The sequence below is a fragment of the Podarcis tiliguerta genome, assembly GCF_965153285.1.
Source record: "Podarcis tiliguerta genome assembly, chromosome: 3".
NCBI classification, from domain to species: domain Eukaryota; kingdom Metazoa; phylum Chordata; class Lepidosauria; order Squamata; family Lacertidae; genus Podarcis; species Podarcis tiliguerta.
Window position 1 is genome coordinate 48,375,810 of NC_139536.1, and position 25,562 is coordinate 48,401,371.

Sequence of the window (25,562 nt, forward strand, 5' to 3'; positions counted from 1 at the left end):
TGTTTTGGATGGAGGGGAGGTTGTAGTCTCTGCCTGCCCCTCCAAATGCTGGGGTATCCCGTTAAAGGGATCCAGGGGGAGTGACCATGTCTGTGTGCCCAGGTGGGGTCAGGGCTGAAGGCACTCCCCCAGACGGCAGTCCCCACGGGGGTCACGCTTGTTGGGAATTACACCTTTGCTGCAGATATGTGGTTTGTTACATGTCACATGACTGTTTACATTCCAGCACAGATTGCTGGTGTGAGCAGAACTTCCGCTCTGTATTGCTTTTGTTTTTTTCTCTCTCCAAGAAGACGGCAAGGAGAGAGGCCATGTTTTCCTTTGTCCTGATTTATGTAGAATAAACGTGTAGCTTAGTATTGTATCCATGCCTCAAGTCTGATCTGTTGGGCAGTTTACACTGCTGAGTAATGTGTGCTCAAGCATGCACTGGAGCTTGAGTCACAGAGGCATGTCGGAGGAGGATGACTGATGGATCTCCGCAGCGGCAAGGCTGAGAGGGGAGACGCTCCGGGTGGGGCCGAACCTGCTGGCTTTTCAACCCCCAATTCCGACAACCCTATTTGATGTAAGTCTTAGGAACCCCCATCTGGATTGACCATGCCTCACTTCCGGCCAGCGGGCCAGAAGTATTCTGATTGTCCCATGACCAAACCAAACCTCTTTCATTTGTATTCAATAAAGTTGTGGCCTGTTTTGACCCCCCCAAAACCAGCCTCATTGGACTCTTATTTGCATGGGTTGGGGGATGGGAACCTGATGCCTGCAAGTACAGTTTCAGTTCAGAAATAATAAAAAAACTGTTGGAAATAGTTTACACTTTTAAAAAAAGAAATTTTAATAAATTTTATTATGAAAAATTTATCCATTTTATTATGGGCATGGAGGGGGGCATATACCAGAAAGACTTCCCTTTAACAAAACCAACCCAAAGATGTCTTCCTTTATGGACACAACTGGAGAGAACTGTAGCACCATTGCCTTCCTTAGCTCTTGCAATATAGCTCGTACTTCAACATCTTTCCAAGCTTAGTTCTTGCTGCAGTCTCCTCAAATTTTCTATCCATTTCTTCGTTCTGGCTCTCAGAGAAGACACTCTTCCAGTCACCTACTATGCCTGCAAATATAAAGCATAATAAAGATTATAGTACAAGAGAGAGAGATTTATTGTGCCATGAGCTTTTGGTGACTGGAGTCACTTTATCAGAGACATGGAAGTGTTATCTTAAATGAGCCCCCGCTTTTAATTCTCCACAACTACCGCCAGATGGGCCCCCGAAACTGGACCTTTTCAGGTGCCTTAAATGCAGTGGCGTAGTGTGGGTTGTCAGCACCCGGGGCGAGGCAAGTAATTTGTGCCCCCTAACCCGGGGCAAGGCAAGTAATTTGCGCCCCCCCCCCGCTGCACTGTCCCTCCCCCAGATAGTCCCTCGCTCTCTCTCCGCACCGCACCGCACGCCTGGCACCCTCCCCTCCACAGTGGGCGGCGACCCGGCGGCTCGGATCGGATTCGCACAGCCAGCACTGCAGTGAGAGAGAGTGAGTGAGCCAGGTAGGGGCAGAGAGCTGCGAGCGCGCCCCCCCAGATGTTGCGCCCGGTGCGGCCGGCCCCCCTGCACCCCCCACGCTACGCCACTGCTTAAATGTAAAGCAGCTCCCCAAGTCAGGTTCACTTGGCCTCTTTGCTGCTTGTTACAGCAAAAGCCCTCTTCTGCTGTCTGGGACACACACACATGGGCGAAAAGTCGGGAGGGGACAAAGGTGCACAGGAAAAGAAAGTCCCTGGTGTCCCCACCTGTAGCACGGAAAGTTTGAAGGGGGATTGTTAATATGTTTTGGTAAACACACTTAGCATCTTCCTTGGGACTGGGATCCCCTGTGATCAGGAAGTTGGGCAGGATACTGCATTGGAGAGTGCATGCATGCTCCTGTCTCCTGCCGATTTTCAGCCCACACACATCTGGGTGAATGCCTGTATAGGGCTGTAGAATATTTCATTTCAGTGAGCTTTTGTGGGTTGCCATCTTGCAATATGTGCTTACTTATTTCAGAGCTCCAAAGAATGTTGCACTGAGTGGTATGAGACTGAGTGGTAAGAATGAATACAGTTGCAGCCTGGGATTGTTTCAGACTGATTATGGTTTTATGGACACCTCGTTGTTGGTAGTGATGGTTTGCTGTTGTTGCTGTTTTACTGCAATCCACCATGAATGTTTTGTGGAGAGGGTGCCCTTCAGAGGCAAAAATATGTTATGTTAAATATAAATGGCTTAGGACCGCAATATCTCAAGAACCACCTCTCCTTACACGAACTGACCCAGACCCTGCACTCATCATCTAAGGCCCTTCTTTGTGTGCCCTCTCTATGAAAAGTCTGTGGAGTAGCAACACAAGAACAGGCCTTTTCTGCAGTGGCTTTCCACAGGGAGGTTCGGCTGGCACCTTCATTATATACCTTTAGGCGCCAGGTAAAAACTTTCCACTTAAACCAGACCTTGAGCTGATTGACATCAAATGCCTTTTTAAATGTGTTGTGGGTGGGAGGATTCTTGGTTTATTTTTATTCCCATTTTCATTATGTACTTTGTGTTTTTTATACTGTAAATCTATGGATGAAGGGCAGTGCACAAATTTAATAAATTCTTGTTATCATTATGGTTATGATCATTAATATGCTATAGCACTTAACGTAATAAAAATATCTAAACAGCTTATATTGTAAATGATGAAAACAGAACAACCAACTTTCACTAAATATGTGGATGAATTCATGTGGAAAAACTGTAAGCAGAGCCCTGAAATCCAAGAGGAAAGGTAGGTTTGTGGCATATTCATGAAAACAACAGATTCTAGGCTACTTTCTACCTGATGTAACTGAAGCACTACGGAGGTGTGGTTTCTCTCCCTCAATAGAGCCTCACTAAAACATACAATCCCAATCTACATACTAGAGTGGTACAATCCAGTCATAACATCGTTAAACTGTCCCCCGGCCCTTGCTGCCCAGACGCAGCCACGGCTTCCTATGGCTGCAGGAAACTCCTGCAGCCAATAGGAAGCCGCAGATACCTCCTCGTCCTCCCCCGCCATGGCTCCGAAAGCCAGCGAGGAAAGAGCAGCGGGCATGTGTGCATGCCCACAGGTGCGACGCTCCTGTGCGCAGACGATCTGGCCCACCGGCAGAAAAGTTTGCTGACCCCTGTATAAGAATGTTACCTTTGCGGAAAAGAGTGTTGCCCATTTTTCCATGGGTTTCATGGGATTTTTCTTTCATGCTGTTGAAACTGGTCTTCTCCATAATGGACTGAATATCTTGTTCCGTCACAGAAAAATTAAAGAATTCTGCTATTTTTTTTATTCCCAGAGTTGTGTTCTGGATAAAGAAAACAAGGGTGTCACAAGTGAAAAATACTGTGACCTCATGAAACTTTTCCAGATCCCCAGTTCCTGTTTTTGTTCTGCATTCTACACAAGAGTTGCAACCAGCATATAACTTTCTCCAATCCTGCTCAGTTGTTCTTTGACTACTAAACAATATGTTTTGTAACAGAAAAATATGTGACCTTATTATTGCTTCCAGATGTGTCTTTGCTTGCAAGCTGTAATTGTTTGGAACTGTCTATGAAGAAATAGTCCTCAGTGACTTACAGAAATCCAGTCAAAATAAGATTTAACAAATCCAGAAGTTGTATTTTGAAAGAAAACAATCATGAGCTGTTTACCAGTCTAAGAGGGTAGAGATGAGTAGAAACCATGATTTAAATCCTGTTTCAATTTCCTTCAGACACTGTCCATTAGAAATGCTTTAAAAATAAATTTTAAAAAGTGTTATTTACCTCTTTTAATTCCTCGTAGGTAATAAACATAATATTTTTGTCATCCAGATACTTGTTCCATTCAACGATATGATTAAAATAAAGGCCGTAGGGAACTAGTAAGAAGAAAGCAGAACATTTTATTCATGTAACAAATCTCTCATAAGACAATGATAAAGGCTTTTATGTAAAATCTGAATTCATTTTCCACAAGTAACATTTGCTTATGCAAGCTAATGTTTTGAAAGGTAGCATGTGAAAATGTTTCTCAAAATGTCTTCCATGGATCTTGTTTGCTGATGGTCCTATGTTATGTCTTTTACACCAAATCCGTAATTCTACCGAGGGAAGACTAGCCTCTAGGCCAGTGGTAGCCAAACTTGGCCCTCCAGCTGTTTTTGGGCTACAACTCCCATCATCCCTAGCTAACAGGACCAGTGGTCAGGGATGTTGGGAATTGTAGTCCCAAAACAGCTGGAGGGCCAAGTTTGGCCACCACTGGCCTAGACGTTTGGGATACAGGGTGGTACAGTACAGAGAAAATTTGCCTTAAAAACTTTGATTGGACAGCTTCCGTAGATCTAAGGTCCAAATCTGAGCCCCATATAATAACTGTGCGAGGGGTCTAGCTTGGAACACTTCCAGGACCGATGGTATATGTTTACCACCTTTTGTGTAGAAAAAACATATCAGAATTTTGGCACTTTGGGACGCTTTTTCTTTTGCACATTTCTGGTGTGCTCCCCATGACCCCATAAATTGGAAAATAAGACCAAGATATTTGAAGACTTTGACCTGTTCAATTAGCTGTTGTCCATGTGCCATCTATGGGCCTTATGTAGTTTCTTGAGAAAACCATGACTTTGGTTTTCTTGTAATTCACGGCCAGCTGTTCTCTCTGTTATGTCTTTTACAATGATTCATGAGGTTAATTAAGTAATAATAGTTTTCAAAGGCTCTTCACTTATGTGCCCGTGCATTGTGTGCACCAATATTTATTATATGCGCTAGTTCAAATGTAATTCTTTTCACTTTATTCACTTTTCTGGAAAGTATAGACCACCACACATAGCTTAGACCACTTTGGCTTTGCCTGTGGCGACTGCTTGCACACAAATCGCAGATCGTCTGGACTTGTTCTCCAAAACTGAATTTCTATATCTCAGCCAGTCAGCAAATATGTGGTGTATAAAAATTCAATTTTTGTTCATGAGGCCATGCAAGATTTATGGTGCTTTTAAAAAAAATGGATTTGCAAAATTGCAAATTTAAAACTACTCTACTGAAGACTTGTGAAACACCAAACAGTTTACATCAGTGTTTCCCAACCAGGGGCCATATGGTGAAAATTATGTAAAGGGGGCCACAGAAGGAAGTGAAAAAGAAAAGTGTGTGTGTGTATCCTGATTGGCTGGCTGGCTATCTGCTTGCCCAATCACAAGCAGGTAAGCGGGCAGCCCACCAGGGGGCCACCTAGTACTTCTTTTTGCCCCATGCATTTTCTTGGGGCAGTCCTGGTTTGTTTACAGAAGGAGAGGACGATCACGATTGCACCTGTTCTGACCACTGCTTGTAGCTGCCACCAGTGTTGGGCCAGGTGGCAACCTGGGCCTGATTCTGCAAGGCACAGGGTGCGATCCACCTCAGTGCCAATCAGATCAGGGCCTTCAGATGTTGCCAAGGGGCACAGGGCCCGTTGACAGCATCGGCCTGGCTCTGCAGCCCCAGCGCCTAGCCTCGTCTGGTGCTGCTGACTTGCTAGTAAATAAGTGTCTTCTCAGAAGAAAGCCACACTGAGTTCAGTGGGCCTTACTCCCAGGTAAAGGTGTGTGGGGCTATAGTGTTTCATCTAGACAGCCAGGGCTACTCTGGATGACAAGATCTTTTTGCACCAGGTCAGTAAGGACTACTTGCTTTTTAAAATTCTCCCATATATACAGAACTCCCTGTGAGCCTTTTGCAGACCCTCCAAGTGTCCCTATCTTCCAGGGACAGTCCCAGATTTACAGAAGTCATCCCAGTTTCTGATTTGATGCCGGAATGACCCGCTTTTCCTTAGGACGTCCCTATTTTCACCAAACGTTGAAGGGTATGGAGTTATCCAATCCCCGAGCCATCTGAAGGAAGCCCTGTATAGTGAAGGTTGGGGTATTTTTAATGTTTAGTGTTTTATTGTGTTTTTATATATGTTGCAGTAGAAAGATGACCCTTGTAGTTCCTTCCAGCTCTATGATTTTTCCCCTTCAGTAAAATTTCATTAAGTTCCTTTCATTTTATGTAATTGTATTTTGTATAAATTTTAAATAAAACATGTTCTATTTAGAAACAAAACATTTAAACAAAACATTTCCACAGGAAGGAATCAAGGTCGGAAGGGGGCCACGGTCAGAGAAAAGTTGGGAAACACTGATTTAGAGCAACATGACCTTTTCTTCTTCTTACAAATTCATATTTCTGTTGTACCTAGTCTAGATTTTAATAGACTGAATGGAAGAGGCACATACCTTTTCCATTCATAAATTCTGAGAAGAACTCATCCCAGGTTTTCTGATCAGGGACGATGCTCATGCCTTTGGAAAAATGGAAGTAGGATACAGCCGTGTCTTTCGGGTTTCGAAACAAAACCAGGATCTTCAAAACAGAAAGAGGCAGAACAGGTATGCAAAACTAGGGGGACAAAGTTCATACCCATAACACCAAAAACATAAATCATCTAAACTTTTTCTTTAATCCGTAGTATGAAAATATTCATGTATTTGGCCATGAATTAATAATGACGAAGTTTAGAGAAAGAGTATAAAACAAGGGGACAAAACCCTTAAAAAATAATAATAATGAGATGAGCTCCTAGCTCGTTGTTAGAAATTGTTCGCTGAACATGGAAGTCAATTCCTCAGAATCCCAGGTAAAAATTGTACAGGATTACAGCATCAGGGTGGAATCCAATGTAGCCCCAAAGCCACTGTTCCGTCAGCTCAAGGATTTCTGCTTGTGCAACAGAAGGCCTCGCCCTCTCCTTTCCTTGTACTCCCCCTTAAACTACTCTGGAGTTTCCCCCAACCCTTTGGAGCAGATTTGGAGAGGACATGGAGCATGTACAGAGAGAGGCAAATACTTTTTGAACAAGTGTAAATCCTTTGGCTGATAGGACTCCTTAGCAGAAAGCCATCCTTAGGATGGCAAAAGCCTCTGCTTGAGACCCTGATAAACTTCTGCCATGCAGAATGCAACCATTCAGTGGCTGGGCATGATGCTAATGTATTCTTTAGCATTATTTTTTAAAGCTGCAGAAAACCTTAGACTCATGGGCTGCACCTCTACTCTCTCCTCCCTCTTATACAAGGAGACTGAAAACTTCTGCCCTTGGTTTTGAATAAAACAGTTTTCCATTGTAAAAATGAAAGAAAGAAACCTAAAGTTTATTCTGACCAGAATCTGAAACAAGAGTTTGTTCATTGCCATATTTTGGTATGTAAACCAATTTGATGAATTTTTCATGAAAAGTGGTATACAAATATTCTAAATGGTTGGATGGGTGGATGGATGGATGGATGGATGGATTGAGGAAACTTTTAAGCAGTGAACTTACCTTTGCCTTCTTTTGGAAAATAGATTTGGGAATCTTTTGAGGAATGAGATGTGTTTTTATCACTCTTCTGGAAGGTAACTTCTTCAACCTCTTTAGTAACATGTTAGGAAAAAAGTGAAATGTTAACATTCCTTTGTGTGAAAAATAGCAAGGTGGTTTGATTGTACTATAGGAATAATCCACAGCAGGTTTGACACATTGAGAGCTGCTTCACATAACTCTGAATGTAACCATTTCTCTGCAGAAGTAAGCCTTATTGAATTCATTGGAGTTCACTCCCTGGTAAATCGGGTTAGGATTGCAGCCTTAAATATTAGGAAGCCAGACAAGGCACAGCTGATGTCACTTGTTTTTGTCTCTGGCTTCTACAAGTTCATCCAAACAAAAATGCCCAGAAGAGGTTCAGAGTTGTGCTTTGGCACTGAGTTGAGCTTTGACACAGAGAAACTGAATTCAAAGCAGGCAAGCCAGCCACATCAATGTGTTTCTCTACCTACCCCAATGGCACTAACTCATCAAACTGACTGCATATTTCTGGAGGGCAGTAGGTTGGAGAAGACCATGTGGTATCTCTCATGTCATTCAAATGCATCAAGCTATGCACTATTCTCGCCAATACTGACCTCAAACTTCCCGGGATCTCCAAATTCAAGGTATGGCAGTAATTTTAATTCTTTCTCTATCTGCTGCCTCCGCTTCATTTCTTCTTCATCGTATTTTCCAGATGCGGCTTCCAACTCTTTTAAAATCTGACCAACCCAGTTAGTACCTGAAGGAATGCCAAAGGACTGTTAGAAAACACAGAAAGAGACTCCTCCTCATACCTGCTGTAACATAGGCCCTGCATCACTATTACACAGCCAAAGATTCTTCAGAAACGGCTATTAAAGGCTTAAGGGATTAGCGGATTAGCTGCTAAAAGGCTATTAGCAGCTTAGTGCCTTAGAAAAAGGGGGTGGGGAGTGGGAAAAAATCGCAAGAATCTCAAGACATTTTCGTCTTGCGAAGCAAGCCCATAGAGAAATTCGTCCTGCGAAGCGCATTGAAAAACAGAAAACCCTTTCGTCTAGCGGGTTTTCCGTCTTGCGAGGCATTCGTCTTGCGGGGCACCACTCTGTGTGTGTGTGTGTGTATATATATATATATGTATATATATATATATATATGCTTTCGTAGATTTTCACGGGTACAGGAATGCAGGTTTTGGTGTCCTCGGGTGTCTTCCCGTGTAAAAGTTGGGGTGTCTAGGCGACGTTTCGACGAGGTCTCACTCGTCATCTTCAGGCTGGTGCTTTCGGCTTCTTGTTACTGGAACAGAGCAGGATCTCAGTGTTTGAGTTCCTATAAATACTGTTGAGGAGGTGTGGTGTATAGCCTCCAATGTTCTGGGCAGAGAGGAGGTTCCCAGGCTAGTGTGCCTTTTCTTCTTTTGTTCCTTAATTACTTGAGGGATATCTTGAGTGATTTCTTGAGTGATTTCCTGAATCCCACTTAGGTGGGTCATTAGGTGTGGATTAGTTGCTAAAGCCTTCGTGTCTTGAACTCTTGAACTTTGTGAAGAGTTTTTCTGAGAAGATGGCTGTACTGCACTTGGTTGTGCTCTGGCTTGGCTTCGTGTATAGGGGCGAGCTGTGGATTCAGGAAATCACTCAAGAAATCACTCAAGATATCCCTCAAGTAATTAAGGAACAAAAGAAGAAAAGGCACACTAGCCTGGGAACCTCCTCTCTGCCCAGAACATTGGAGGCTATACACCACACCTCCTCAACAGTATTTATAGGAACTCAAACACTGAGATCCTGCTCTGTTCCAGTAACAAGAAGCCGAAAGCACCAGCCTGAAGATGACGAGTGAGACCTCGTCGAAACGTCGCCTAGACACCCCAACTTTTACACGGGAAGACACCCGAGGACACCAAAACCTGCATATATATATATGTATATATATATATATATATATATATACATACACATATATATTACCTTAATTTTTTTATTTCAATCCCTCCTTTGGGGCTTATTTTTTTTATTTCACCACTGTCACTCTGTTCCTCTGAATTCTGCCTTTATAGATCTATGTTTTCCTGTATATCTCTGTTTCTCTAGGTCCACGGGCTTTGCAAGAAGTAAAGTTGTGATGGAGCTGAGCAGGGCAGAATGATTTTATTGTACTGAACCCTTCGGAATTTTGTCTATAGCCAATAAAAGGTTTGAGACTGAGATTGAAAGAAAACAAATATGAACCCTGGGTAAGCGCCTTGAACCCCTGGAATCTCACACTACTCAGAGATTGGGGTGCAACAGTATGCATGCAAGGACATGATCGGGATGGATAATGCCCCCCACACACACACCTGTGCTGCATCTCATTGTAATGCTTATAGAACTCGGCATTTTTATTTTCATGCTTATTAATTCATATCATTTAACATGTAGGAGGTTTTTAAAGTCATAAATAGCAAAATCTCATTTTGCAGGCCCTGTATTTCTCCCCACCCCTTCTCTTAAATCATGGGTAGGCAAACTAAGGACCGGGGGCCAGATCTGGCTCAATCGCCTTCTCAATCCAGCCTGTGGGCGGTCCATGAATCAGTGTGTTTTTACATGAGTAGAATGTGTCCTTTTATTTAAAATGCATCTCTGGGTTATTTGTGGGGCATAGGAATTTGTTCTCCCCCCCCCAAAAAAAAATATATAGTCCAGCCCCCCTCCCCCAAGGTCTGAGGGACGGTGGACCAGCCCCCTGCTGAAAATGTTTGCTGACCCCTGTCTTAAATACAAGTGTTTTTTCTTTTTCTTTTGAGGCACTTTCACCAAGACAGCTCATTAAATGTTTCACAACTAAGTTTCTGCTGATTAAAAGAAGGATGTGGTGCTAATTATAATGAGAACCTTAATATTATAATATAAATGCTTTATTATTATTATTATTATTATTATTATCATCATCATCTCTCTCACACACACACTCCAAGTATTTCTTGCAAGATGAGCATACTCACCAGTTTTGGCGTATCCCACTAATACCACATCATCACTCCGAGCTTCAAACGTGTCAAGAATTTTCATTGTGTCGGGACAGCAGACTATGCTAGGATATAAACCCCCATCATGCATAAACAACTGGTCTTCAGGAGCAGCCTTTCCAGCTTCTTCCAACTTCTTGTCCATAATTTCCTTCAGTCCTTCCTGAGACATGACTGTGCAGGATAGGAGACTAGTGCACAGGCAGACTGAGTTCTCGGCCAATGGTGAAATAAAAATATATAATTATAGAGACATTGTCTAGTCACGTGCTAAAGAAAAAGGTGCCGTGCCTGCCTTGAAGAAGAGAACTGGTTACAGATTAACTCTGAGTTGGTGTTTGGAGCGCAAGAAAGGACTCTGACCTTTTTCTTCCAGCCTGCACAGCATTTAGCGAAGGTGCGGCCAATTTGTACTGAGCCAGGACATTGAGAAATGTTTGTTTCTGAGAGAGGGAGAGGGAGGAGGGGTGCATTCCCTGGAAACACGCGAATAGAAGAAGGCAGTCTTCCTTGCTTCCACCCACGAGGAGGAGTTAGAAGTCAACTTCTAAGCTGAGATTTCAACATCTGGAACTCCAAATTGGACAGAAGCACGCACATTACTGGGAGTGAAACCGCTTTCATGAAACTCTTCTCACGCAATCCATTGATTTTCATTATGCTGGGCAGAATCCTGCCCTCAACTTTCTGGATAATGCAAGAGGAGCTGTTTCCCCTCCCCCTGCCTCTTTCTCAGGAAGGTGAAGAGATTTCAGCAGAGTTTGCACCTACTTAAGGGGTGTGTGAGAGTGAGTGTCCTCTTCCATTATACTGTTCTAGATTAGGGGGACACACACACCCCCAAACCCTAGAAATTAATAAATGCTAGGATTTTGATTATTTGGGATGTGAAGGGAGAAATACCAGTTGCAGAGGAATTCCACATAGAAGGCCACATTTGGCCTATGGGCCTGAGGTTCCCCACCACTGATCTACAGGGAACTCCCAGGAGAGGTCATCTGGAGATGTGGGTGGAGGTGTCACCATTATGTGGTCTACTCTTGGCTTTCCCTCTGTTTTCCATCAGCTGCAGGGAAGGCTGTGGGTGTACTGAAGCATGGGCTGGATAAGGGTGAATAGACTTGATCCAGATAAGACGAAGATGCTTTCAGTAGGTTACTCTTAGACCCAAGTTCTCCGTAGAGGTTGCGCTCCTTCTAAAGGATGAGGTTCACAGTCTGGGGTCAGTTATTGATCCAGCATTGTCACTGGAGGTTCAAGAGGCCTTTGCAGTTTCTTTCTATCAAGTTCAGCAACTATACCTGGATGGAGATAGTTGGGTCATAGTCACCCATGCTCTGGAAACCTCCCATTCAGACTATTGCAATGTTTTGCTGTGTGTCATTCTGCCTTTAAAAAGAGAAACAGCCCAGATTTTGCTGTTGATCCAAAATAGGGCCACAAGATAACTTACTGCAACTATGCAGTTGGATCATATTACAGTGGTACATCGGGTTAAAAAATTAATTTGTTCTGGAGGTCTGTTCTTAACCTGAAACTGTTCTTAACCTGAGACATCACATTAGCTAATGGGGCCTCCCTCCCCGCTGCGCAATTTCTGGTCTCATCCTGAAGCAAAGTTCTTAACCCAAGGTACTATTTCAAGTTAGCAGAGTCTGTAACCTGAAGCGTCTGTAACCTAAAGCATCTGTAACCCGAGGTACCACTGTACACCACTCCTTTGTCAGGTAGACTGGCTCCTTGTCCATATATTTGTATTTTTATGTTGTGAATTGCTCTGTGATCTTCGGATGAAGAGTGGTATACAAATTTAATAAATAAATAAGGACCCAGTTAAAGGGTTAGGACCCTTTAAGGCAGGGGTTGGCAAAGTTTTCCTCACCTGGGCTGGTTCACTCCCGCGGTGATTGCTCCGTGGGCCGGATTATATCTGTGCATGTGCAGATGTGATTTCTAGCGTTTGTGTCAGCGCAGATGTGATTTTCGACATCTACAGATGTGCAGAAGCGATTTCTGGCACCACGGAAGTGAGTCCCTGCTCCGCACTGCGCCAGTTTAGCGCAGCGCATGGGGACTCACCAAGCGGGCAGCTCAGTTCGGGGGTGGCTCATGGGCCGTTTAAACGACCCCCGTGGCCTGCTTGTAGCCCTTGGGCGGCAGGTTGCCGACCCCTGCTTTAAGGTCTTTGTGGCCTGTGATCATGTTACTTGAAAGATAACTTTCTTTCATGTATGGATACTAGTCATGAATGGCTATACAGTGGTACCTTAGTTCCCAAATGGCTTAGTTGTCGAACAAATCGGCTCCCGTATGCCACAAACCCAGAAGTAAGTGTTTTGGTTTGCAAATGTTTTTCGGATGTTCTGGAAGCACCTGTAGCCAATTGGAAGCTGCGCCTTGTTTTCAAATGGTTTTGAGAGTCAAATGGACTCCTGGAACAGATTAAGTTTGAGAACCAAGGTACCACTGTATATTGTATCCAGTAAGAGAGGTAGCATACTGTAACTCAGAATAGCAATTGCTGGGAAACAGTAATACCTGCCCATTTTCTCCCCTTAGAGTGTAGTAGAAACATAGGTCAAAGTGTTGCTGTGAGCACAGGTAACTGGGACAATATGTCCCAAGAGCATTTTACAAGAGGGTAAACAATGAGAGTGCAAAGAGTAGCACGGAATAAGGCAATTGATGACCTTCACCCCATAAGCAAGCTGGTTTCAGAGCTATCTGATTGCCTTCACTGGGTTTTTCTTAAACTATAGCATACTAGGAGTATATGAACAGCTTTGACCAGACCCTTACATAAAGGCATGCTTTAATTATGCTGGAAGCTGCCCAGTGAGGGTGAGGCCAGAGAACTATCTATTTGTCTGACTAGGTTTGCTTAAACTTTTACACACTAGGAGGGTATGAACTTCTGGGACCACACCCTTACAGAAAAGCTTTGCTTTAAAGGCTTTAACTTGGTGTTCCTGGAACTCAAACCCTACCCTTTGACGTTAGGAGCCCCAGGGCCTATGAAATATAAGAAGAGCTCTTGTCTCTCTAGTACGGCATGTGGTTTCCCACAATGGCCTCTGAAGCCCCCATGGGAAGCCCAGCAGCAGGAGTTTTTGGATTTGATATCCCGCCTTTCACTCCCCTTCAGGAGTCTCAAAGCAGCTAACATTCTCCTTTCCCTTCCTCCCCCACAACAAACACTCTGTGAGGTGAGTGGGGCTGAGAGACTTCAGAGAAGTGTGACTGGCCCAAGGTCACCCAGCAGCTGCATGTGGAGGAGCAGAGACGCGAACCCGGTTCCCCAGATTACGAGACTACCGCTCTTAACCACTACACCACACTGGCAGCCCTCTTCTGCTCTTGTTCTCCAGCAAATGGGATTCCAGTGTTGCCCCTGATCCTGGTAACCATTGTGACTAAGAGCCTTGTTCTCTATGAACTTGTCTGATGTCCTTTTAAAGCCAACTGAATTATTGCCATCAGCACAACTTGTGGTAGGACACTCCATAGTTGGACAATGCGCAATGCAAAGAGGTGGGAGCTGGATGGGACTAACCTGATTCAGCTCTGCCTGCCTGGATGCTCTCAGCAACACCAATCCAGACTAGAGGGTCAGGAGAAGGCATTGTCATAGTTCATAGAACTAGTTCTCACACTAGGAGCCACACTAAAGGACTTGCCTGGTGCCGTGGAGACAGGCTGGAGATGCTTTTGGTATATCACCCACCCTCCTGCCCAGTGAGCTCCCTGATGGAGGCTGTCTCTGGTGCCTTGTTGGAAGAACCCAAGACTGTGCTATGAATGACTCAGGGTTACCTCAGAAGTTCAAAGCCTCCTGTGGTCATTATGGGACTGTCTCAAAGCAGAGCATACCATTGACTATGATCTGAAAAGCACAATGTGATTGTTTAAGAGGCACTGTAGGCTTAGAATAAAAAAAGGCATTCCCTGATCAGTAATGTTGCCTGCACACAGAACTAATGGATTGGCTTGCATATGCAGTACTGTTTTACTGTTTTCAGATAGATCTACTGTCCTTTGCCATTCTTTTGCAATGTTCTGTTCTGTACTGCTTTTGATTTTTTTGAAATCTAAAACAGTATATAAATATTTTTAATTAAATAAAATGAATAAGTGAAACAAAAGATCCTGGAGTAGTTCTTTGAATATTAGGGGTTGTGATCTCCAGGGTGACCCATGCAAAAGGTTCACAGGATCAGAGCAGGGCAGGCTTTACAGGCTATTCCCCTTGCAACTTCTGATGGTGGGATTTTGACAAGTGTGTGTGAGAGAGAGGCAACTCACCTGTCAATCATGTGATACTGCAGGGCCATCATGTGACTGCCAAGCAGATTGCCCCACCCACATCACAAAGCTAGCCCAGAAGGTGAGAACCAAACAGATTCCTCAACTGTGGTCTACGGGAGGGGGGGGGAGGGGTGTTTGGCAAAGTCTAGTTTTGTGGAGGTTGGCAAAAGGTGGGGGGTGTTTGGCAAGTGGATAGGTGGGGTTGGTGAGCAACACAAGCAGAGCCACAACCCTTAGTATAAACATTTTTGGATACTACATCTATTTGACAGTTTAGTGTAATAATCTAAAATGCATAACCAGGCTAGTCTACCTGAGGAAAAATTAGTGAAACGGAAAAAGTGTGTTTCTACACTAACAAAAGACTAATCAAATAAAATATATCATTTTACAAAGTTTATATCTTTGAAAGAACAATCTGGCATCGATCTGATTAGGATTAATTATAGGATGAGTACATGTCTATATTGAAAAGCTGGTATAATTTCTCTTGCCCTTTCGTATAGATATAATGTTGATGAATTCATTCCAAAAACCTGGATTTCTTGCTGTCCTTGAAATTCAGAGGATCATTTATGAATCCTCTCCTAGTAGTTACATCTGTTCTTCAGTCTTCATTATTTACAATAGACATCGTATTTTATATTTGATCCCACCTTGGTCCCTGCTAATCTTTCTTTAAATATTCTGTCCATTTCCTGACTATTTTCTTGACTGAAAAGTGTCTTCCAGTCACTTACACCACCTGAAAACAAGGAAATATAAAATTATATATATACTTCCACAAGCAACCATGATTTTCTATTTGTGGTCCAGAAATCACATATTTGCAGTTGCAGGTAAGCATTAGTAAGTCCAAAGCATTACTGGAACTACTAAAGCATATTAACTACTTTTGTGAATAAGTAATTTTATTATTTTTACCCCGCCCTTCTGGCTGGGCCTCCCCAGCCACTCTGGGTGCCCTCCAGCACACATAAAAACATAATAAAATGTCAAACATTAAAAATGATGAGTAACACAATTCCTACCCTTCGTGGTGCTGCCATTTTGTTACTTTTTCAATTATTATTTTTAGACATTTCACTATCTTTTTCTGCATTCTAAATAAAATACAGATCCCCTGAAGAATTTTGGGGTGCTTCCCCTGAAATCTTGTTTTTTATGCAATGCATAAAAGCTATTTATTCGTAGCCTTGGGTGATTTTTCCAAAGCTGGAAGAAGAGTATAGGTTGCTTTATAGCATTTACCTTTACGGAAAAGAACATCACCAAATCCTCCATGGGTTGATTTGGATTTGCCCTTCATAGCTTTGAAAGTGCTCCTTTCTGCAACACCAAGACAGTCTTCGTCACTGAGGTTCAGTTCAAAGAATTCAGCTATTTTTTTGGCTCCTGCAGCTGTGTTCTGCAAAGGGAAAAAGGAAAAGCAATGTGTGTGATACTCTGATTGGATGTTTGATGAAGTAAGTTAATCAAACTTACTTATATAAATTCATACATCCAACAAATAAATCCAGCTTGCTTAGGGAAAGTCACAATGCAACACACTTTACTTCCATTTGCAGTAAAGGACCCCTGGACGGTTAAGTCCAGTCAAAGGAGACTATCGTGTTGTGGCGCTCATCTCGCCACTGACCTAATCCCATAGGGCTCGTCTTATGTTCTTACTATCTACACTGTCTAAGCTCACATAATGGTGTTTCTGGGGATAGAGCCTGGGGCCGTCTACAAGCAAAGCAGACATTTTATCACTAAACAATGGCCTTTCCCCATACATACAGTTCATGTATTTTCATGTACCGTATTTTTTGCTCTATATGACTCACTTTTTCCCTCCTAAAAAGTAAGGGGAAATGTGTGTGCATCCTATGGATCGAATGCAGGCTGCGCAGCTATCCCAGAAGTTAGAACAGCAAGATGGATCGCTGCTTTCACTGCGCAGCGATCCCTCTTGTTGCTCTGGCATCTGAAATTCGGAATATTTTTTTTCTTGTTTTCCTCTTCCAAAAACTAGGTGCGTCTTATGGTCTGGTACGTCTTATAGATCGAAAAATACGGTATTTGTATTACAGAAGTGCCTGCTGGGGTTCTTGTTCTTTATAGCCTGGTGTGGCGACTCAAATCCAAGTTCTCCAGTTATATATCAAAACACTGCCTGTAACATCTTCTGCAGGTATGAACCTCAGTTCAGTTGAACTAGGTTCAGCTCAAAGGGGCCTCTTCCAACCTGAAATGGGGTCATGCAAGAGATATTTGAGGACTCTGCTTATTTCACTTATGGAAGCAAACACTTGTGTGCTGCTTGGAACATTGTTGTCCTCCTGCTTTTGCATTGCTCTGAATTTTGTGATGCAGTTTTTGGCTTTAATAATGTACATTAGGCTGTGGAAAATGGGCGGAAATGTTAGGAAAAATCCAAACGTATGGCAACCCATGTAGGAAGTGTAGTTTTGGTGAATTTCCTTAAAAATAGCTCAAAAACTCAACAGCTTTGGCCAAAAGAAAAGGGGGGAAAGCTCAACAGCTTTGCTAGGGTTTCCATATTTCACTTTTTGAAATATGGCAACCCTCTTTTAGCTGAACACTTGCCCGAACTACAAGGTATATCTGAACATGATTAACCTTACCTCTTGCAGCTCTTCATATGTTATTGGCATGACATTTTCTTTATCAATGAATTTATTCCACACGCAAAGATATTCAATATAGGAACCCCAGGGCACTGGCAAAAATCAAATCATACAGCAATGGTGAGAGCAAGATTTATACACAATAATCTTGTAGTAAGTCCCATTGAACCCAATGGGGCATACTAGGCATGCATAGGGTTGAACGTACACTCTTACTGTTAAGAATAAGTATAGAATTCGTATAACAATCTTCATTTTCCGCAAACACCATGGCTAAGCTCAGGAATAAATGTTAGACTTACTCTATGCCCCTCAAATCGGGAATGTGCCATGCAGGATTGTTCCACACACCATCATGAGGGAGAGAAGAGGATACACTGGGATGTAGCCTTCACAATGGCTGACTGTCATGGACCAGTAGTGGTGGGGTTGCTGGTGCTTACCTGACCTCCCACCAGCTGAGTTGCTGCTACTTACCGGGAGGGAGTGGGATGAGATGGTGCAAAAGCAAAAGATTGCCTTCATCAGTATGTTTGCACCAGACTGAGCTTACTGCAGCCTTGACCTTCTCCTCTCCCACCTGTAAGCAGCAGTGGTGACTTAGCCAGCAGGAGGTCAAGAGAATACCTGAGGACTACCATTGCCCAGTATGTCCCTATCCAGAAGTCCTGATTAACTGGGGGAAAGGGAAGTTTGGCACTAGGAAGCAGCCGTGCGAAGCTGGGCACAACATTGGGGGGGCAGTCACATGTGCATGACATCACATGCAATCGTGGGAGGGGGAGCAGGAATGGCGAAAACATCCTCCAAGCCTCCTGCCCCACGGGAGGCAGGGGATGGTGGCCCCCTCGATATTGGGAGGGGTGAGTCCCAGGCCTCAAAATATTGAGGGGGCTGAAGCCCTTTGTGCCCCATATACCCCATATACACGGCGCTCCTGCTAGAAAGCAATATTAATCCTTCAGCTGCAAGGAGCATGCCTGCCCAATGATCATGAAAATACAAATATGTATTTTTGATGTGGAATGAAATGTGCCTCCCTTTTGCGTCAACTCTCACCCCCAAACCCTGGGCCTTAATAGTATCAAAAGTCTGAGAAGCACTGGAATCAACATAAGGTAATGTTGGTGCTCCATGGTTCTCATTTAACTGAATCTCAAAAAAACAAATTTATGATGGTATAGTAAATCAGGATTTTGAGCATGGGAATTAGGACTGTCCAGCTGATGGACTTGTCAAGGAGGCATTCAGTCTGAACTGCCTGTACAAGTCAATGCAATGACAATAAAGATTCTTATGCAAATCAGATCTCTAGATATCTAAGCAGCAAGTCTGACACTTCCTAAGAAGTGTACATGTAAGACCATAGTTTAGTGTTACATACAGGAGCTTTTGACTCGTGTGTTTCCCCTTCCTACTACTCTTCAGTTCTCAAGGAGATTGGAAACATCTGCTTCCATTTTCAACTAAATTTGTTGTTATGTTCAATTTGGGAATTGTGATTGGTGTTAACTATTTTTTATCGGATGAAGCTAGGATCATTATCCACTGTCAAATGATGCTTGAATGAAATGAAATGGTGTTTTTTTTTTAATGGCTTTACAATATAATCCCTTCAAATTCAACATTGGATGACTTTAGAGAAGACATAAAATCAATAGGTTGTATCCAATTTGTCATCCAATTTGTGTGAGGACTTCCTCTCCCTTTCCTCTTCCTACATACCCCACACTCCCCAAATCTGCTTGGGAGGGTTGGGGATCTCCCAGAACAGATTTGGAGGATGGCATGCGAACACCTTTGTTAGATGCAAACCATTGTGCTGTTCATATTATATGCATTATTATAGTTGACATAGATAGGAAAAGGGAATGTCTACTTTGTCCTTCCATTAAAGCTCGGAAGAAATCTTCAAATTTATCATAAGGGGGATATGGAGCGAAGGTGTTCGAGAAATGGAAAAAAGATGCAGCGACATCCTTTGGATTCCGAATGAGCAGCAATATCTAGAAAACGAAAACATGAGAATGAGACGATGGAATTGCACTATCTACACTGCACCATATTTCTCATAAATCAATGTCAGGGACTGGACTGAGGAGGAAGAGTGGTGGAGACCACTCCCCAACCTGACCCTCCCAGGGAGGAGGAAGAGGAAGACGGTATAGCTTTACAACAGTGATTTGCGGGAGGTCACTGCTCAGAGGCAGAAGAGAGGAAAAGTTGGGAAATAATTGGCCATGAGGAGCAGGCAGAACCAGAGCAGCAGCTGGCAGACACATTGTCACTAGAAAGCATTACAGGCCCACCATCTCCTAGAACCTGGCGAGCTTTAAAAGTAGGAGAGCAAAGAGCTCAAAGACAGAGGGCACTTAGCAGCATCCATAGAGGAGGTGATGATGGTGACGAATGAGGAAGTGGGAGAGACGGGGAGGGTGGAGATTCATTCGGGACAATGCCATTATCCAAGAGGCTGGGTTCTGTAGCTTCTCTCTGTAATGTTTGAAATAAAAAAAGGGCGGTAAGAAACTTTTCCTTGTCTTTATACTTCCCTGGGCAACCAGCCGGGAGCCGCTGACAGTACCCTGACAATCAATTAACACACCACATTTTATCACTGCAATCTAATGCACTGGGAGTGAGACCCATTGCAGTCATTGTGATGTCTGAATACAAATTGATAGAACTGGGCTGCATAGCACATAATTGACAAGTACATAGGAAGGACACTGTAGGATCCCACAATGGCCCAGCTAGTCCCATATCCTGTTCTTACAGTGGCCAACCAGATGCCTATGGGAGGGCCACAAACTGGACATGAGTGCAACATTCTTGTGTTCCTCAGCAACTAGTGCTCAGAGGCATAACACTCTCACAGCCATTACTACTAGTAGCCATGACTCGTCTCATCTTCCATGAATTTGTCTAACCTCTTTAGACGAGAAGCTTTCACACACACACACCCCGGGACTTGGCTGTCATCCACATTCATTTTATCTGGTAAAAGCTACCTTCTTTCCTGCTGCTTTTAGCTACTGATTTACAAGTACAAACATGTCCTGTTGCTACTATAGGATTTCCTATGCGGTGCAAATTGGACCAAGTCACACTACACAAAAGGCGGCCAAAAAACACACCTTCAAATCTCACACTGTGGGACAATTGTTGCATTATACTTAAGGGACGCGGGTGGCACTGTGGGTTAAACCACACAGCCTAGGACTTGCCGATCAGAAGGTCGACGGTTTGAATCCCCGTGGCGGGGTGAGCTCCCGTTGCTCCGTCCCTGCTCCTGCCAACCTAGCAGTTCGAAAGCACGTCAAAGTGCAAGTAGATAAATAGGTACCTCTCCAGCGGGAAGGGACAGCGTATCCGTGCGCTGCTCTGGTTCGCCAGAAGCGGCTTAGTCATGCTGGCCACATGACTCAGAAGCTGTACGCCGGCTCCCTCGGCCAATAAAGCAAGATGAGCACTGCAACCCCAGAGTCATCCACAACTGGACCTAATGGTCAGGGGTCCCTTTACTTTTACCTTTACTTAAGTGGAACAAGGGACAGAGTAGAATGTCAGTACCAGGATTAAAGCAATAAACCAGCCCATTGCAGTTCTGGCAGGACTTATTTCACCAGCTTTGATGGGCCATTGTTGATGGGAACAGGCCTGGGTCTATTTCCCACACCAGCCTGGGAGCTGGCATAGCAAAATTAGAATTTGAACTTTCTCCCATACCACTCGTCTGCTCCGGCTGGTGCAAGTAAAAGGATTGTAGATGCAGTTGTGGCTATGATGCTCTGTTATATCTGATTTTGTTTAATTTTTTTAAAGTGCTTGTTTGTATATTGGATTCTTACAACATATAATGACATCATGCACACATATAGTAAAATATCCCTCCCTAACCCAGAAGACAGAGTCTAGGCATACATGCAAAAAAGAGAGTTAAGTTCCTATCCTAGACAACCATTTGTATAGAAAACAATAAACAAGTCAGGTTAACTAAAAGATTACATAATGTGAGGAGAGTCCTCTATGTTCATCTGAGCTATATGCATAATAAAGCTACACCAATCAGTTACAAAAGAGTCTTTATGCTTCGCCCTTGTGCCAATGTTATTTTATTAGTGAAATTTTCCACAAGTGCTATTCTACATGCTTTACTGTACCAATTTGTCAGAAAAGCACCCTCTAAGTTCTTCCAGTCTTTCAAGCCTGGCTGCTGGTAAAAAAGAAAGCTTATTAGAGGTTTGAGCTGTAAGTTAACATCTACCTTGAAAAGCACTTGATTTGTTTGCTTACAGTTATGAGCTGGTTCAAGGCTGATCTACATACGAGTACCACTTAAAATATTTTTGTGATAACAGTACTTACTTTGGCTTTATTCTTGAAGACAGATTTTGGAAGCTTATCAGGGCGGAGATGAGTAAACATCACTCTCCTGGAGGGATAGCCGTTCATCCTCTTCCAGAGGCCAAATTAATAGGCATGAAATGGAAAACAGATGATTCATTTTTTTAAAAAGCCAACTTAAAAAAATATATAATCAGTTCTACTATTTGCCAACAGCAAAACTGATTGGGCAATCCAAGCTTTGTGCATGACTCTTGAAAACACTTCCCAGAACTTCAACATAGAAATTGAAGCTGAGCTGAAAATTTGCAGAGAACCCTTCCTTTGGGCAACTTCTTTTAAAACTTGTTGTTGTTGTTGTTGTTGTTCCTGCTGCCACATCTAGAGTAGTAGCAGCAATGGAACTCTCCTTAGTGACCACTAGGCCTCTAGATGGTGGCTTCCATTTTGACTCCCAGAATGTCCAAAACTGCATACTATTCTGGGGCATTTTTGGAGGGGGAGCCTTCCATTGGGGGCCACAATGCTATGCCCCTTCAAAAGGCATCTGGGTTTTTTAAAAAACCACAAGCTTCTTGGGAGGGGTAAGTTTTTCCCACCACAAAATTTGTCCTTAGCTGCACTGGTGTCAGTGCAATGAGTCAATGCCCTTTCATGGAAGTGATCAGGGAAAACTTTGCCCAGGACTCGCCAGTGTGGTGTAGTGGTTAAGAGTCACGTAATCTGGAGAACCGGGTTTGCGTCTCCGCTCCTCCACATGCAGCTGCTGGGTGACCTTGGGCCAGTCACACTTCTCCGAAGTCTCTCAGCCCCACTCACCTCACAGAGTGTTTGTTGTGGGGGAAGAAGGTAAAGGAGAATGTTAGCCGCTTTGAGACTCCTTAAAGGGAGTGAAAGGCGAGATATCAAATCCAAACTCTTCTTCTTCTTCCTTAGGAAGGTCTACATTAAACTTTAAGAACTATTCTACCAGGGTAGTGGCACTCATGGTGGCATTGGTGACAAATGTGACAATGGGAGGGGGGTTATGTTTGGGCAATCCAATGATGTCTGAGCAATCCTGGTTTCATTACAAACAAAGAGTACTAACCTGATACTTTTCAAGATCTCCAATTTCAATATACGGAAATTCCGCAAGTAGCAATTTTTCATTCAGTTTCTCTGGTTCATGTTTCTTTGCAGATGTGACTACTAAATCTGTAACTATTTGGCCAACCCAGTTGGTACCTAGGAAAACACAGAGCTGGGAATGAAATGCTTTTTTTTCAAACTGCCAACAAATGCATAATAATCGGAGAACTGATTAATTCATGAGCAAGAAGAATAGTGAGTTTCAAGAAACTCTGATAGAATACATTCTTTCCCAATTTTTTTTTTATCATAATTGTTTTCTCTCCTCAAAAAGCAAAATTACTTTGCCAGAAAACAAAGGAAAAAGGAGATCTTTAAAGACTGCAATAGAATATTCACTAACATACAATCATACTTAAGGTGTGTGTGTTATATAAACATAAAGACTTATTCACATATACTTGTGAGTGTCACCTAGCTGTTTATTTACCTTGCTGTTTATTTCATTAGTCTACCAAGACAGAGCAGTCTCTAGGCAACCTTGACGGTAAAGTTTTAAAATATTGTTTAAAATAGGCCTTAAATCAAATTTAAGAACAAATCAAGACAGAAGACAACAGCAGAAAACTAACTAATCTGAGTGATGCTAACATTAAGTCTTATCCCATCAACTGCCTGGGAGAAGAGGAAGACCTCTCTACATCTAATCAGGATCCCTTGGTGGTCATATCAGCTAAAGACAAGTGTCCTATCAAAACAACCTGTCTCTTTTGAACTCTCTCCCCACATTAACATGTCTACATTTGTAGCATATCCCTTTGTCATCAAAGTTCTGCAGCCAAAAATATTCAGAAGATTAGAACTGAGGTTTGTTGTTGTTCTTGAGGACCATATTTTTTTTCTGTCTTTAGGTCTTTGCAAATTATGGTGTTATACTGCCATTTATTCAAGACCTTTTTTTTTTTTTTTTTTTTTTTTTTTTTTTTTTTTGCATACTATCATTCCAGTCTCCACTATCACTTTGACTTTAACCAATGTTAACATGGCCACACACTCACCGGATTTGCAGTATCCTGCTAGAAACACATCATCACTTCTTGCCTCAAAAGATTCAAGAGCTTTGAACTGCTCTGGGCTGCAAAGAGCTGTGGGGTACACAACTCCGTCATAAGTAAATAGCTTTTCCTCTCGAGTCATCTTTTCACCATCTTCCATTGCTTTTTCCAGAATGTCAATGAACTTCGGTCTAACGTAAGGCATTTTTCAAAGGTCTCTTCTTCTTTCTCTTCTGGAAGTGGAATGACTGTAAAGGAAGGCAGAGAATTTGGCTTACACACTTGAGTTACTATAAAGGTAAATGGACCCCTGACCATTAGGTCCAGTCGTGACCGACTCTGGGGTTGCGGTGCTCATCTCACTTTACTGGCCGAGGGAGCCGGCATACAGCTTCTGGGTCATGTGGCCAGCATGACTAAGCCGCTTCTGGCGAACCAGAGCAGCGCACGGAAACGCCGTTTACCTTCCCACAGGAGCGGTGCCTATTTATCTACTTGCACTTTGACATGCTTTCGTACCACTAGGTTGGCAGGAGCAGAGACCGAGCAATGGGAGCTCACCCCATCACAGGGATTCAAACCGCCGACCTTCTGATCGGCAAGTCCTAGGCTCTGTGGTTTAACCCACAGCGCCACCCACGTCCTTTGAGTTACTATAGGTGTTGCTTTTTTAAGGACAGCTTGCAAAAAGTAATCAAAGCCATCATTTTTTTTAAGAAAGCATATAAAACAAACAAAAATAAAAGCAGGACCAGTTAAATTTTAAGTTTTGTCTTTTGTGTTGAAAAAGAAGACCCTCAACCCTCAGCATTTTTAACAGAATATAGATTGAAATAATGTAATTGTTTTAGTCATTTAAAAGTTAGCAAAAGCATGGCCAAAGGTGCTTCTTGGGGGGGGGGGGAGTCTCTTACCTGACCCCAGATTTTTCCCTTCTGTGATCTGAGGAGCTCCAGTTAGGTTGAGCTGTGGACCAAACTTTGCAAATATCTCCTTCCTGATCCCATGAAGCCTTTATACTCGTCTCAAGTCTCTCCCTTGTCCTGCCCTCCTTTTCATCCCACCCTCCTTTATTCATTGTTGTTCACTGGGTTGTTATGCAATCGCTGCAGATTTTGCAATATGATCAAGTCCAAAGTACAGGTCCATCCAGGTTGTGGGAGAATGTCCAGTTTCCATCAAATATTACTCAAGGGGTCAACTGGCTGCAGTTATCAGGCTTACTTGTTGCCTTGCTTCTTCAAGATGTTGCAGCCTACAGGGAGCCCGAGAAAAAATGAGAAAGCAGCATGATCAGCCTCGAAAATGTGCCCAAACAAGTTATTCCCATTTGGCTCTGCTTTCCTTCCCCTTTTATTTTTGCATTCCACAATGCTTGCCTCCTCCTTTTCTCTTTCTCTTTTAGGATTTTTTGACCCTTACTTTTTCCATTTTCTTTAACTTTTTTCACTGAGTGTGTTTCTCAGATAGCTACTACTAGAGATCCGTTCCTTTCTTTTTCCACCATGTGACCACAAGCACCTCTTCTATATTTGTGGAATTTTTTTGAGCTATGGTTACTAAATAAAATCAGAAAGCCACTCTGCACATGCTTTGGTACCTCGGATTTGCAAAATCACCCACTGACTTTCCTTGGACCCTATTCTTCATTTGCCATGGTCTGCACCCCTTTTAGCACCAGGAGAAACCATCTGATATTCAAGAAGTAGAGGACATTCAGTA

At 43.1% G+C, this 25,562-nt stretch overlaps 1 protein-coding gene across 1 annotated transcript; it reads right to left on the minus strand.

Moving 5' to 3' along the window:
- Positions 1–820: 820 nt before the first annotated feature.
- Positions 821–25,095, minus strand: LOC310673742 (uncharacterized protein). The gene is made up of 15 exons (XM_083432333.1): positions 24,755–25,095; positions 23,844–24,088; positions 22,805–22,941; positions 21,736–21,825; positions 19,247–19,373; positions 17,365–17,459; positions 15,986–16,142; positions 15,355–15,479; positions 10,406–10,664; positions 8,028–8,173; positions 7,405–7,494; positions 6,320–6,446; positions 3,837–3,931; positions 3,217–3,373; positions 821–1,117 (listed from the first exon to the last, which is right to left on the minus strand). The coding sequence occupies exons 2-15, from the start codon at positions 24,043–24,045 to the stop codon at positions 987–989; spliced, it is 1,938 nt and encodes a 645-aa protein (XP_083288459.1). The 5' UTR covers positions 24,046–24,088; positions 24,755–25,095; the 3' UTR covers positions 821–986.
- Between the last annotated feature and the right edge of the window lie 467 nt (positions 25,096–25,562).

Bases quoted from the DNA above. Each gene is read 5' to 3' on its own strand.
- LOC310673742 (XM_083432333.1), bottom strand. From the start codon at position 24,045: ATGCCTTACGTTAGACCGAAGTTCATTGACATTCTGGAAAAAGCAATG. The intron at 8,174-10,405 runs GTGAGTATGCTC...GCATTCCTTCAG, and splicing joins AGTGGGATACGCCAAAACTG to GTACTAACTGGGTTGGTCAG. The intron at 1,118-3,216 runs GTAACATTCTTA...TTATATTTGCAG, and splicing joins CAACACTCTTTTCCGCAAAG to GCATAGTAGGTGACTGGAAG.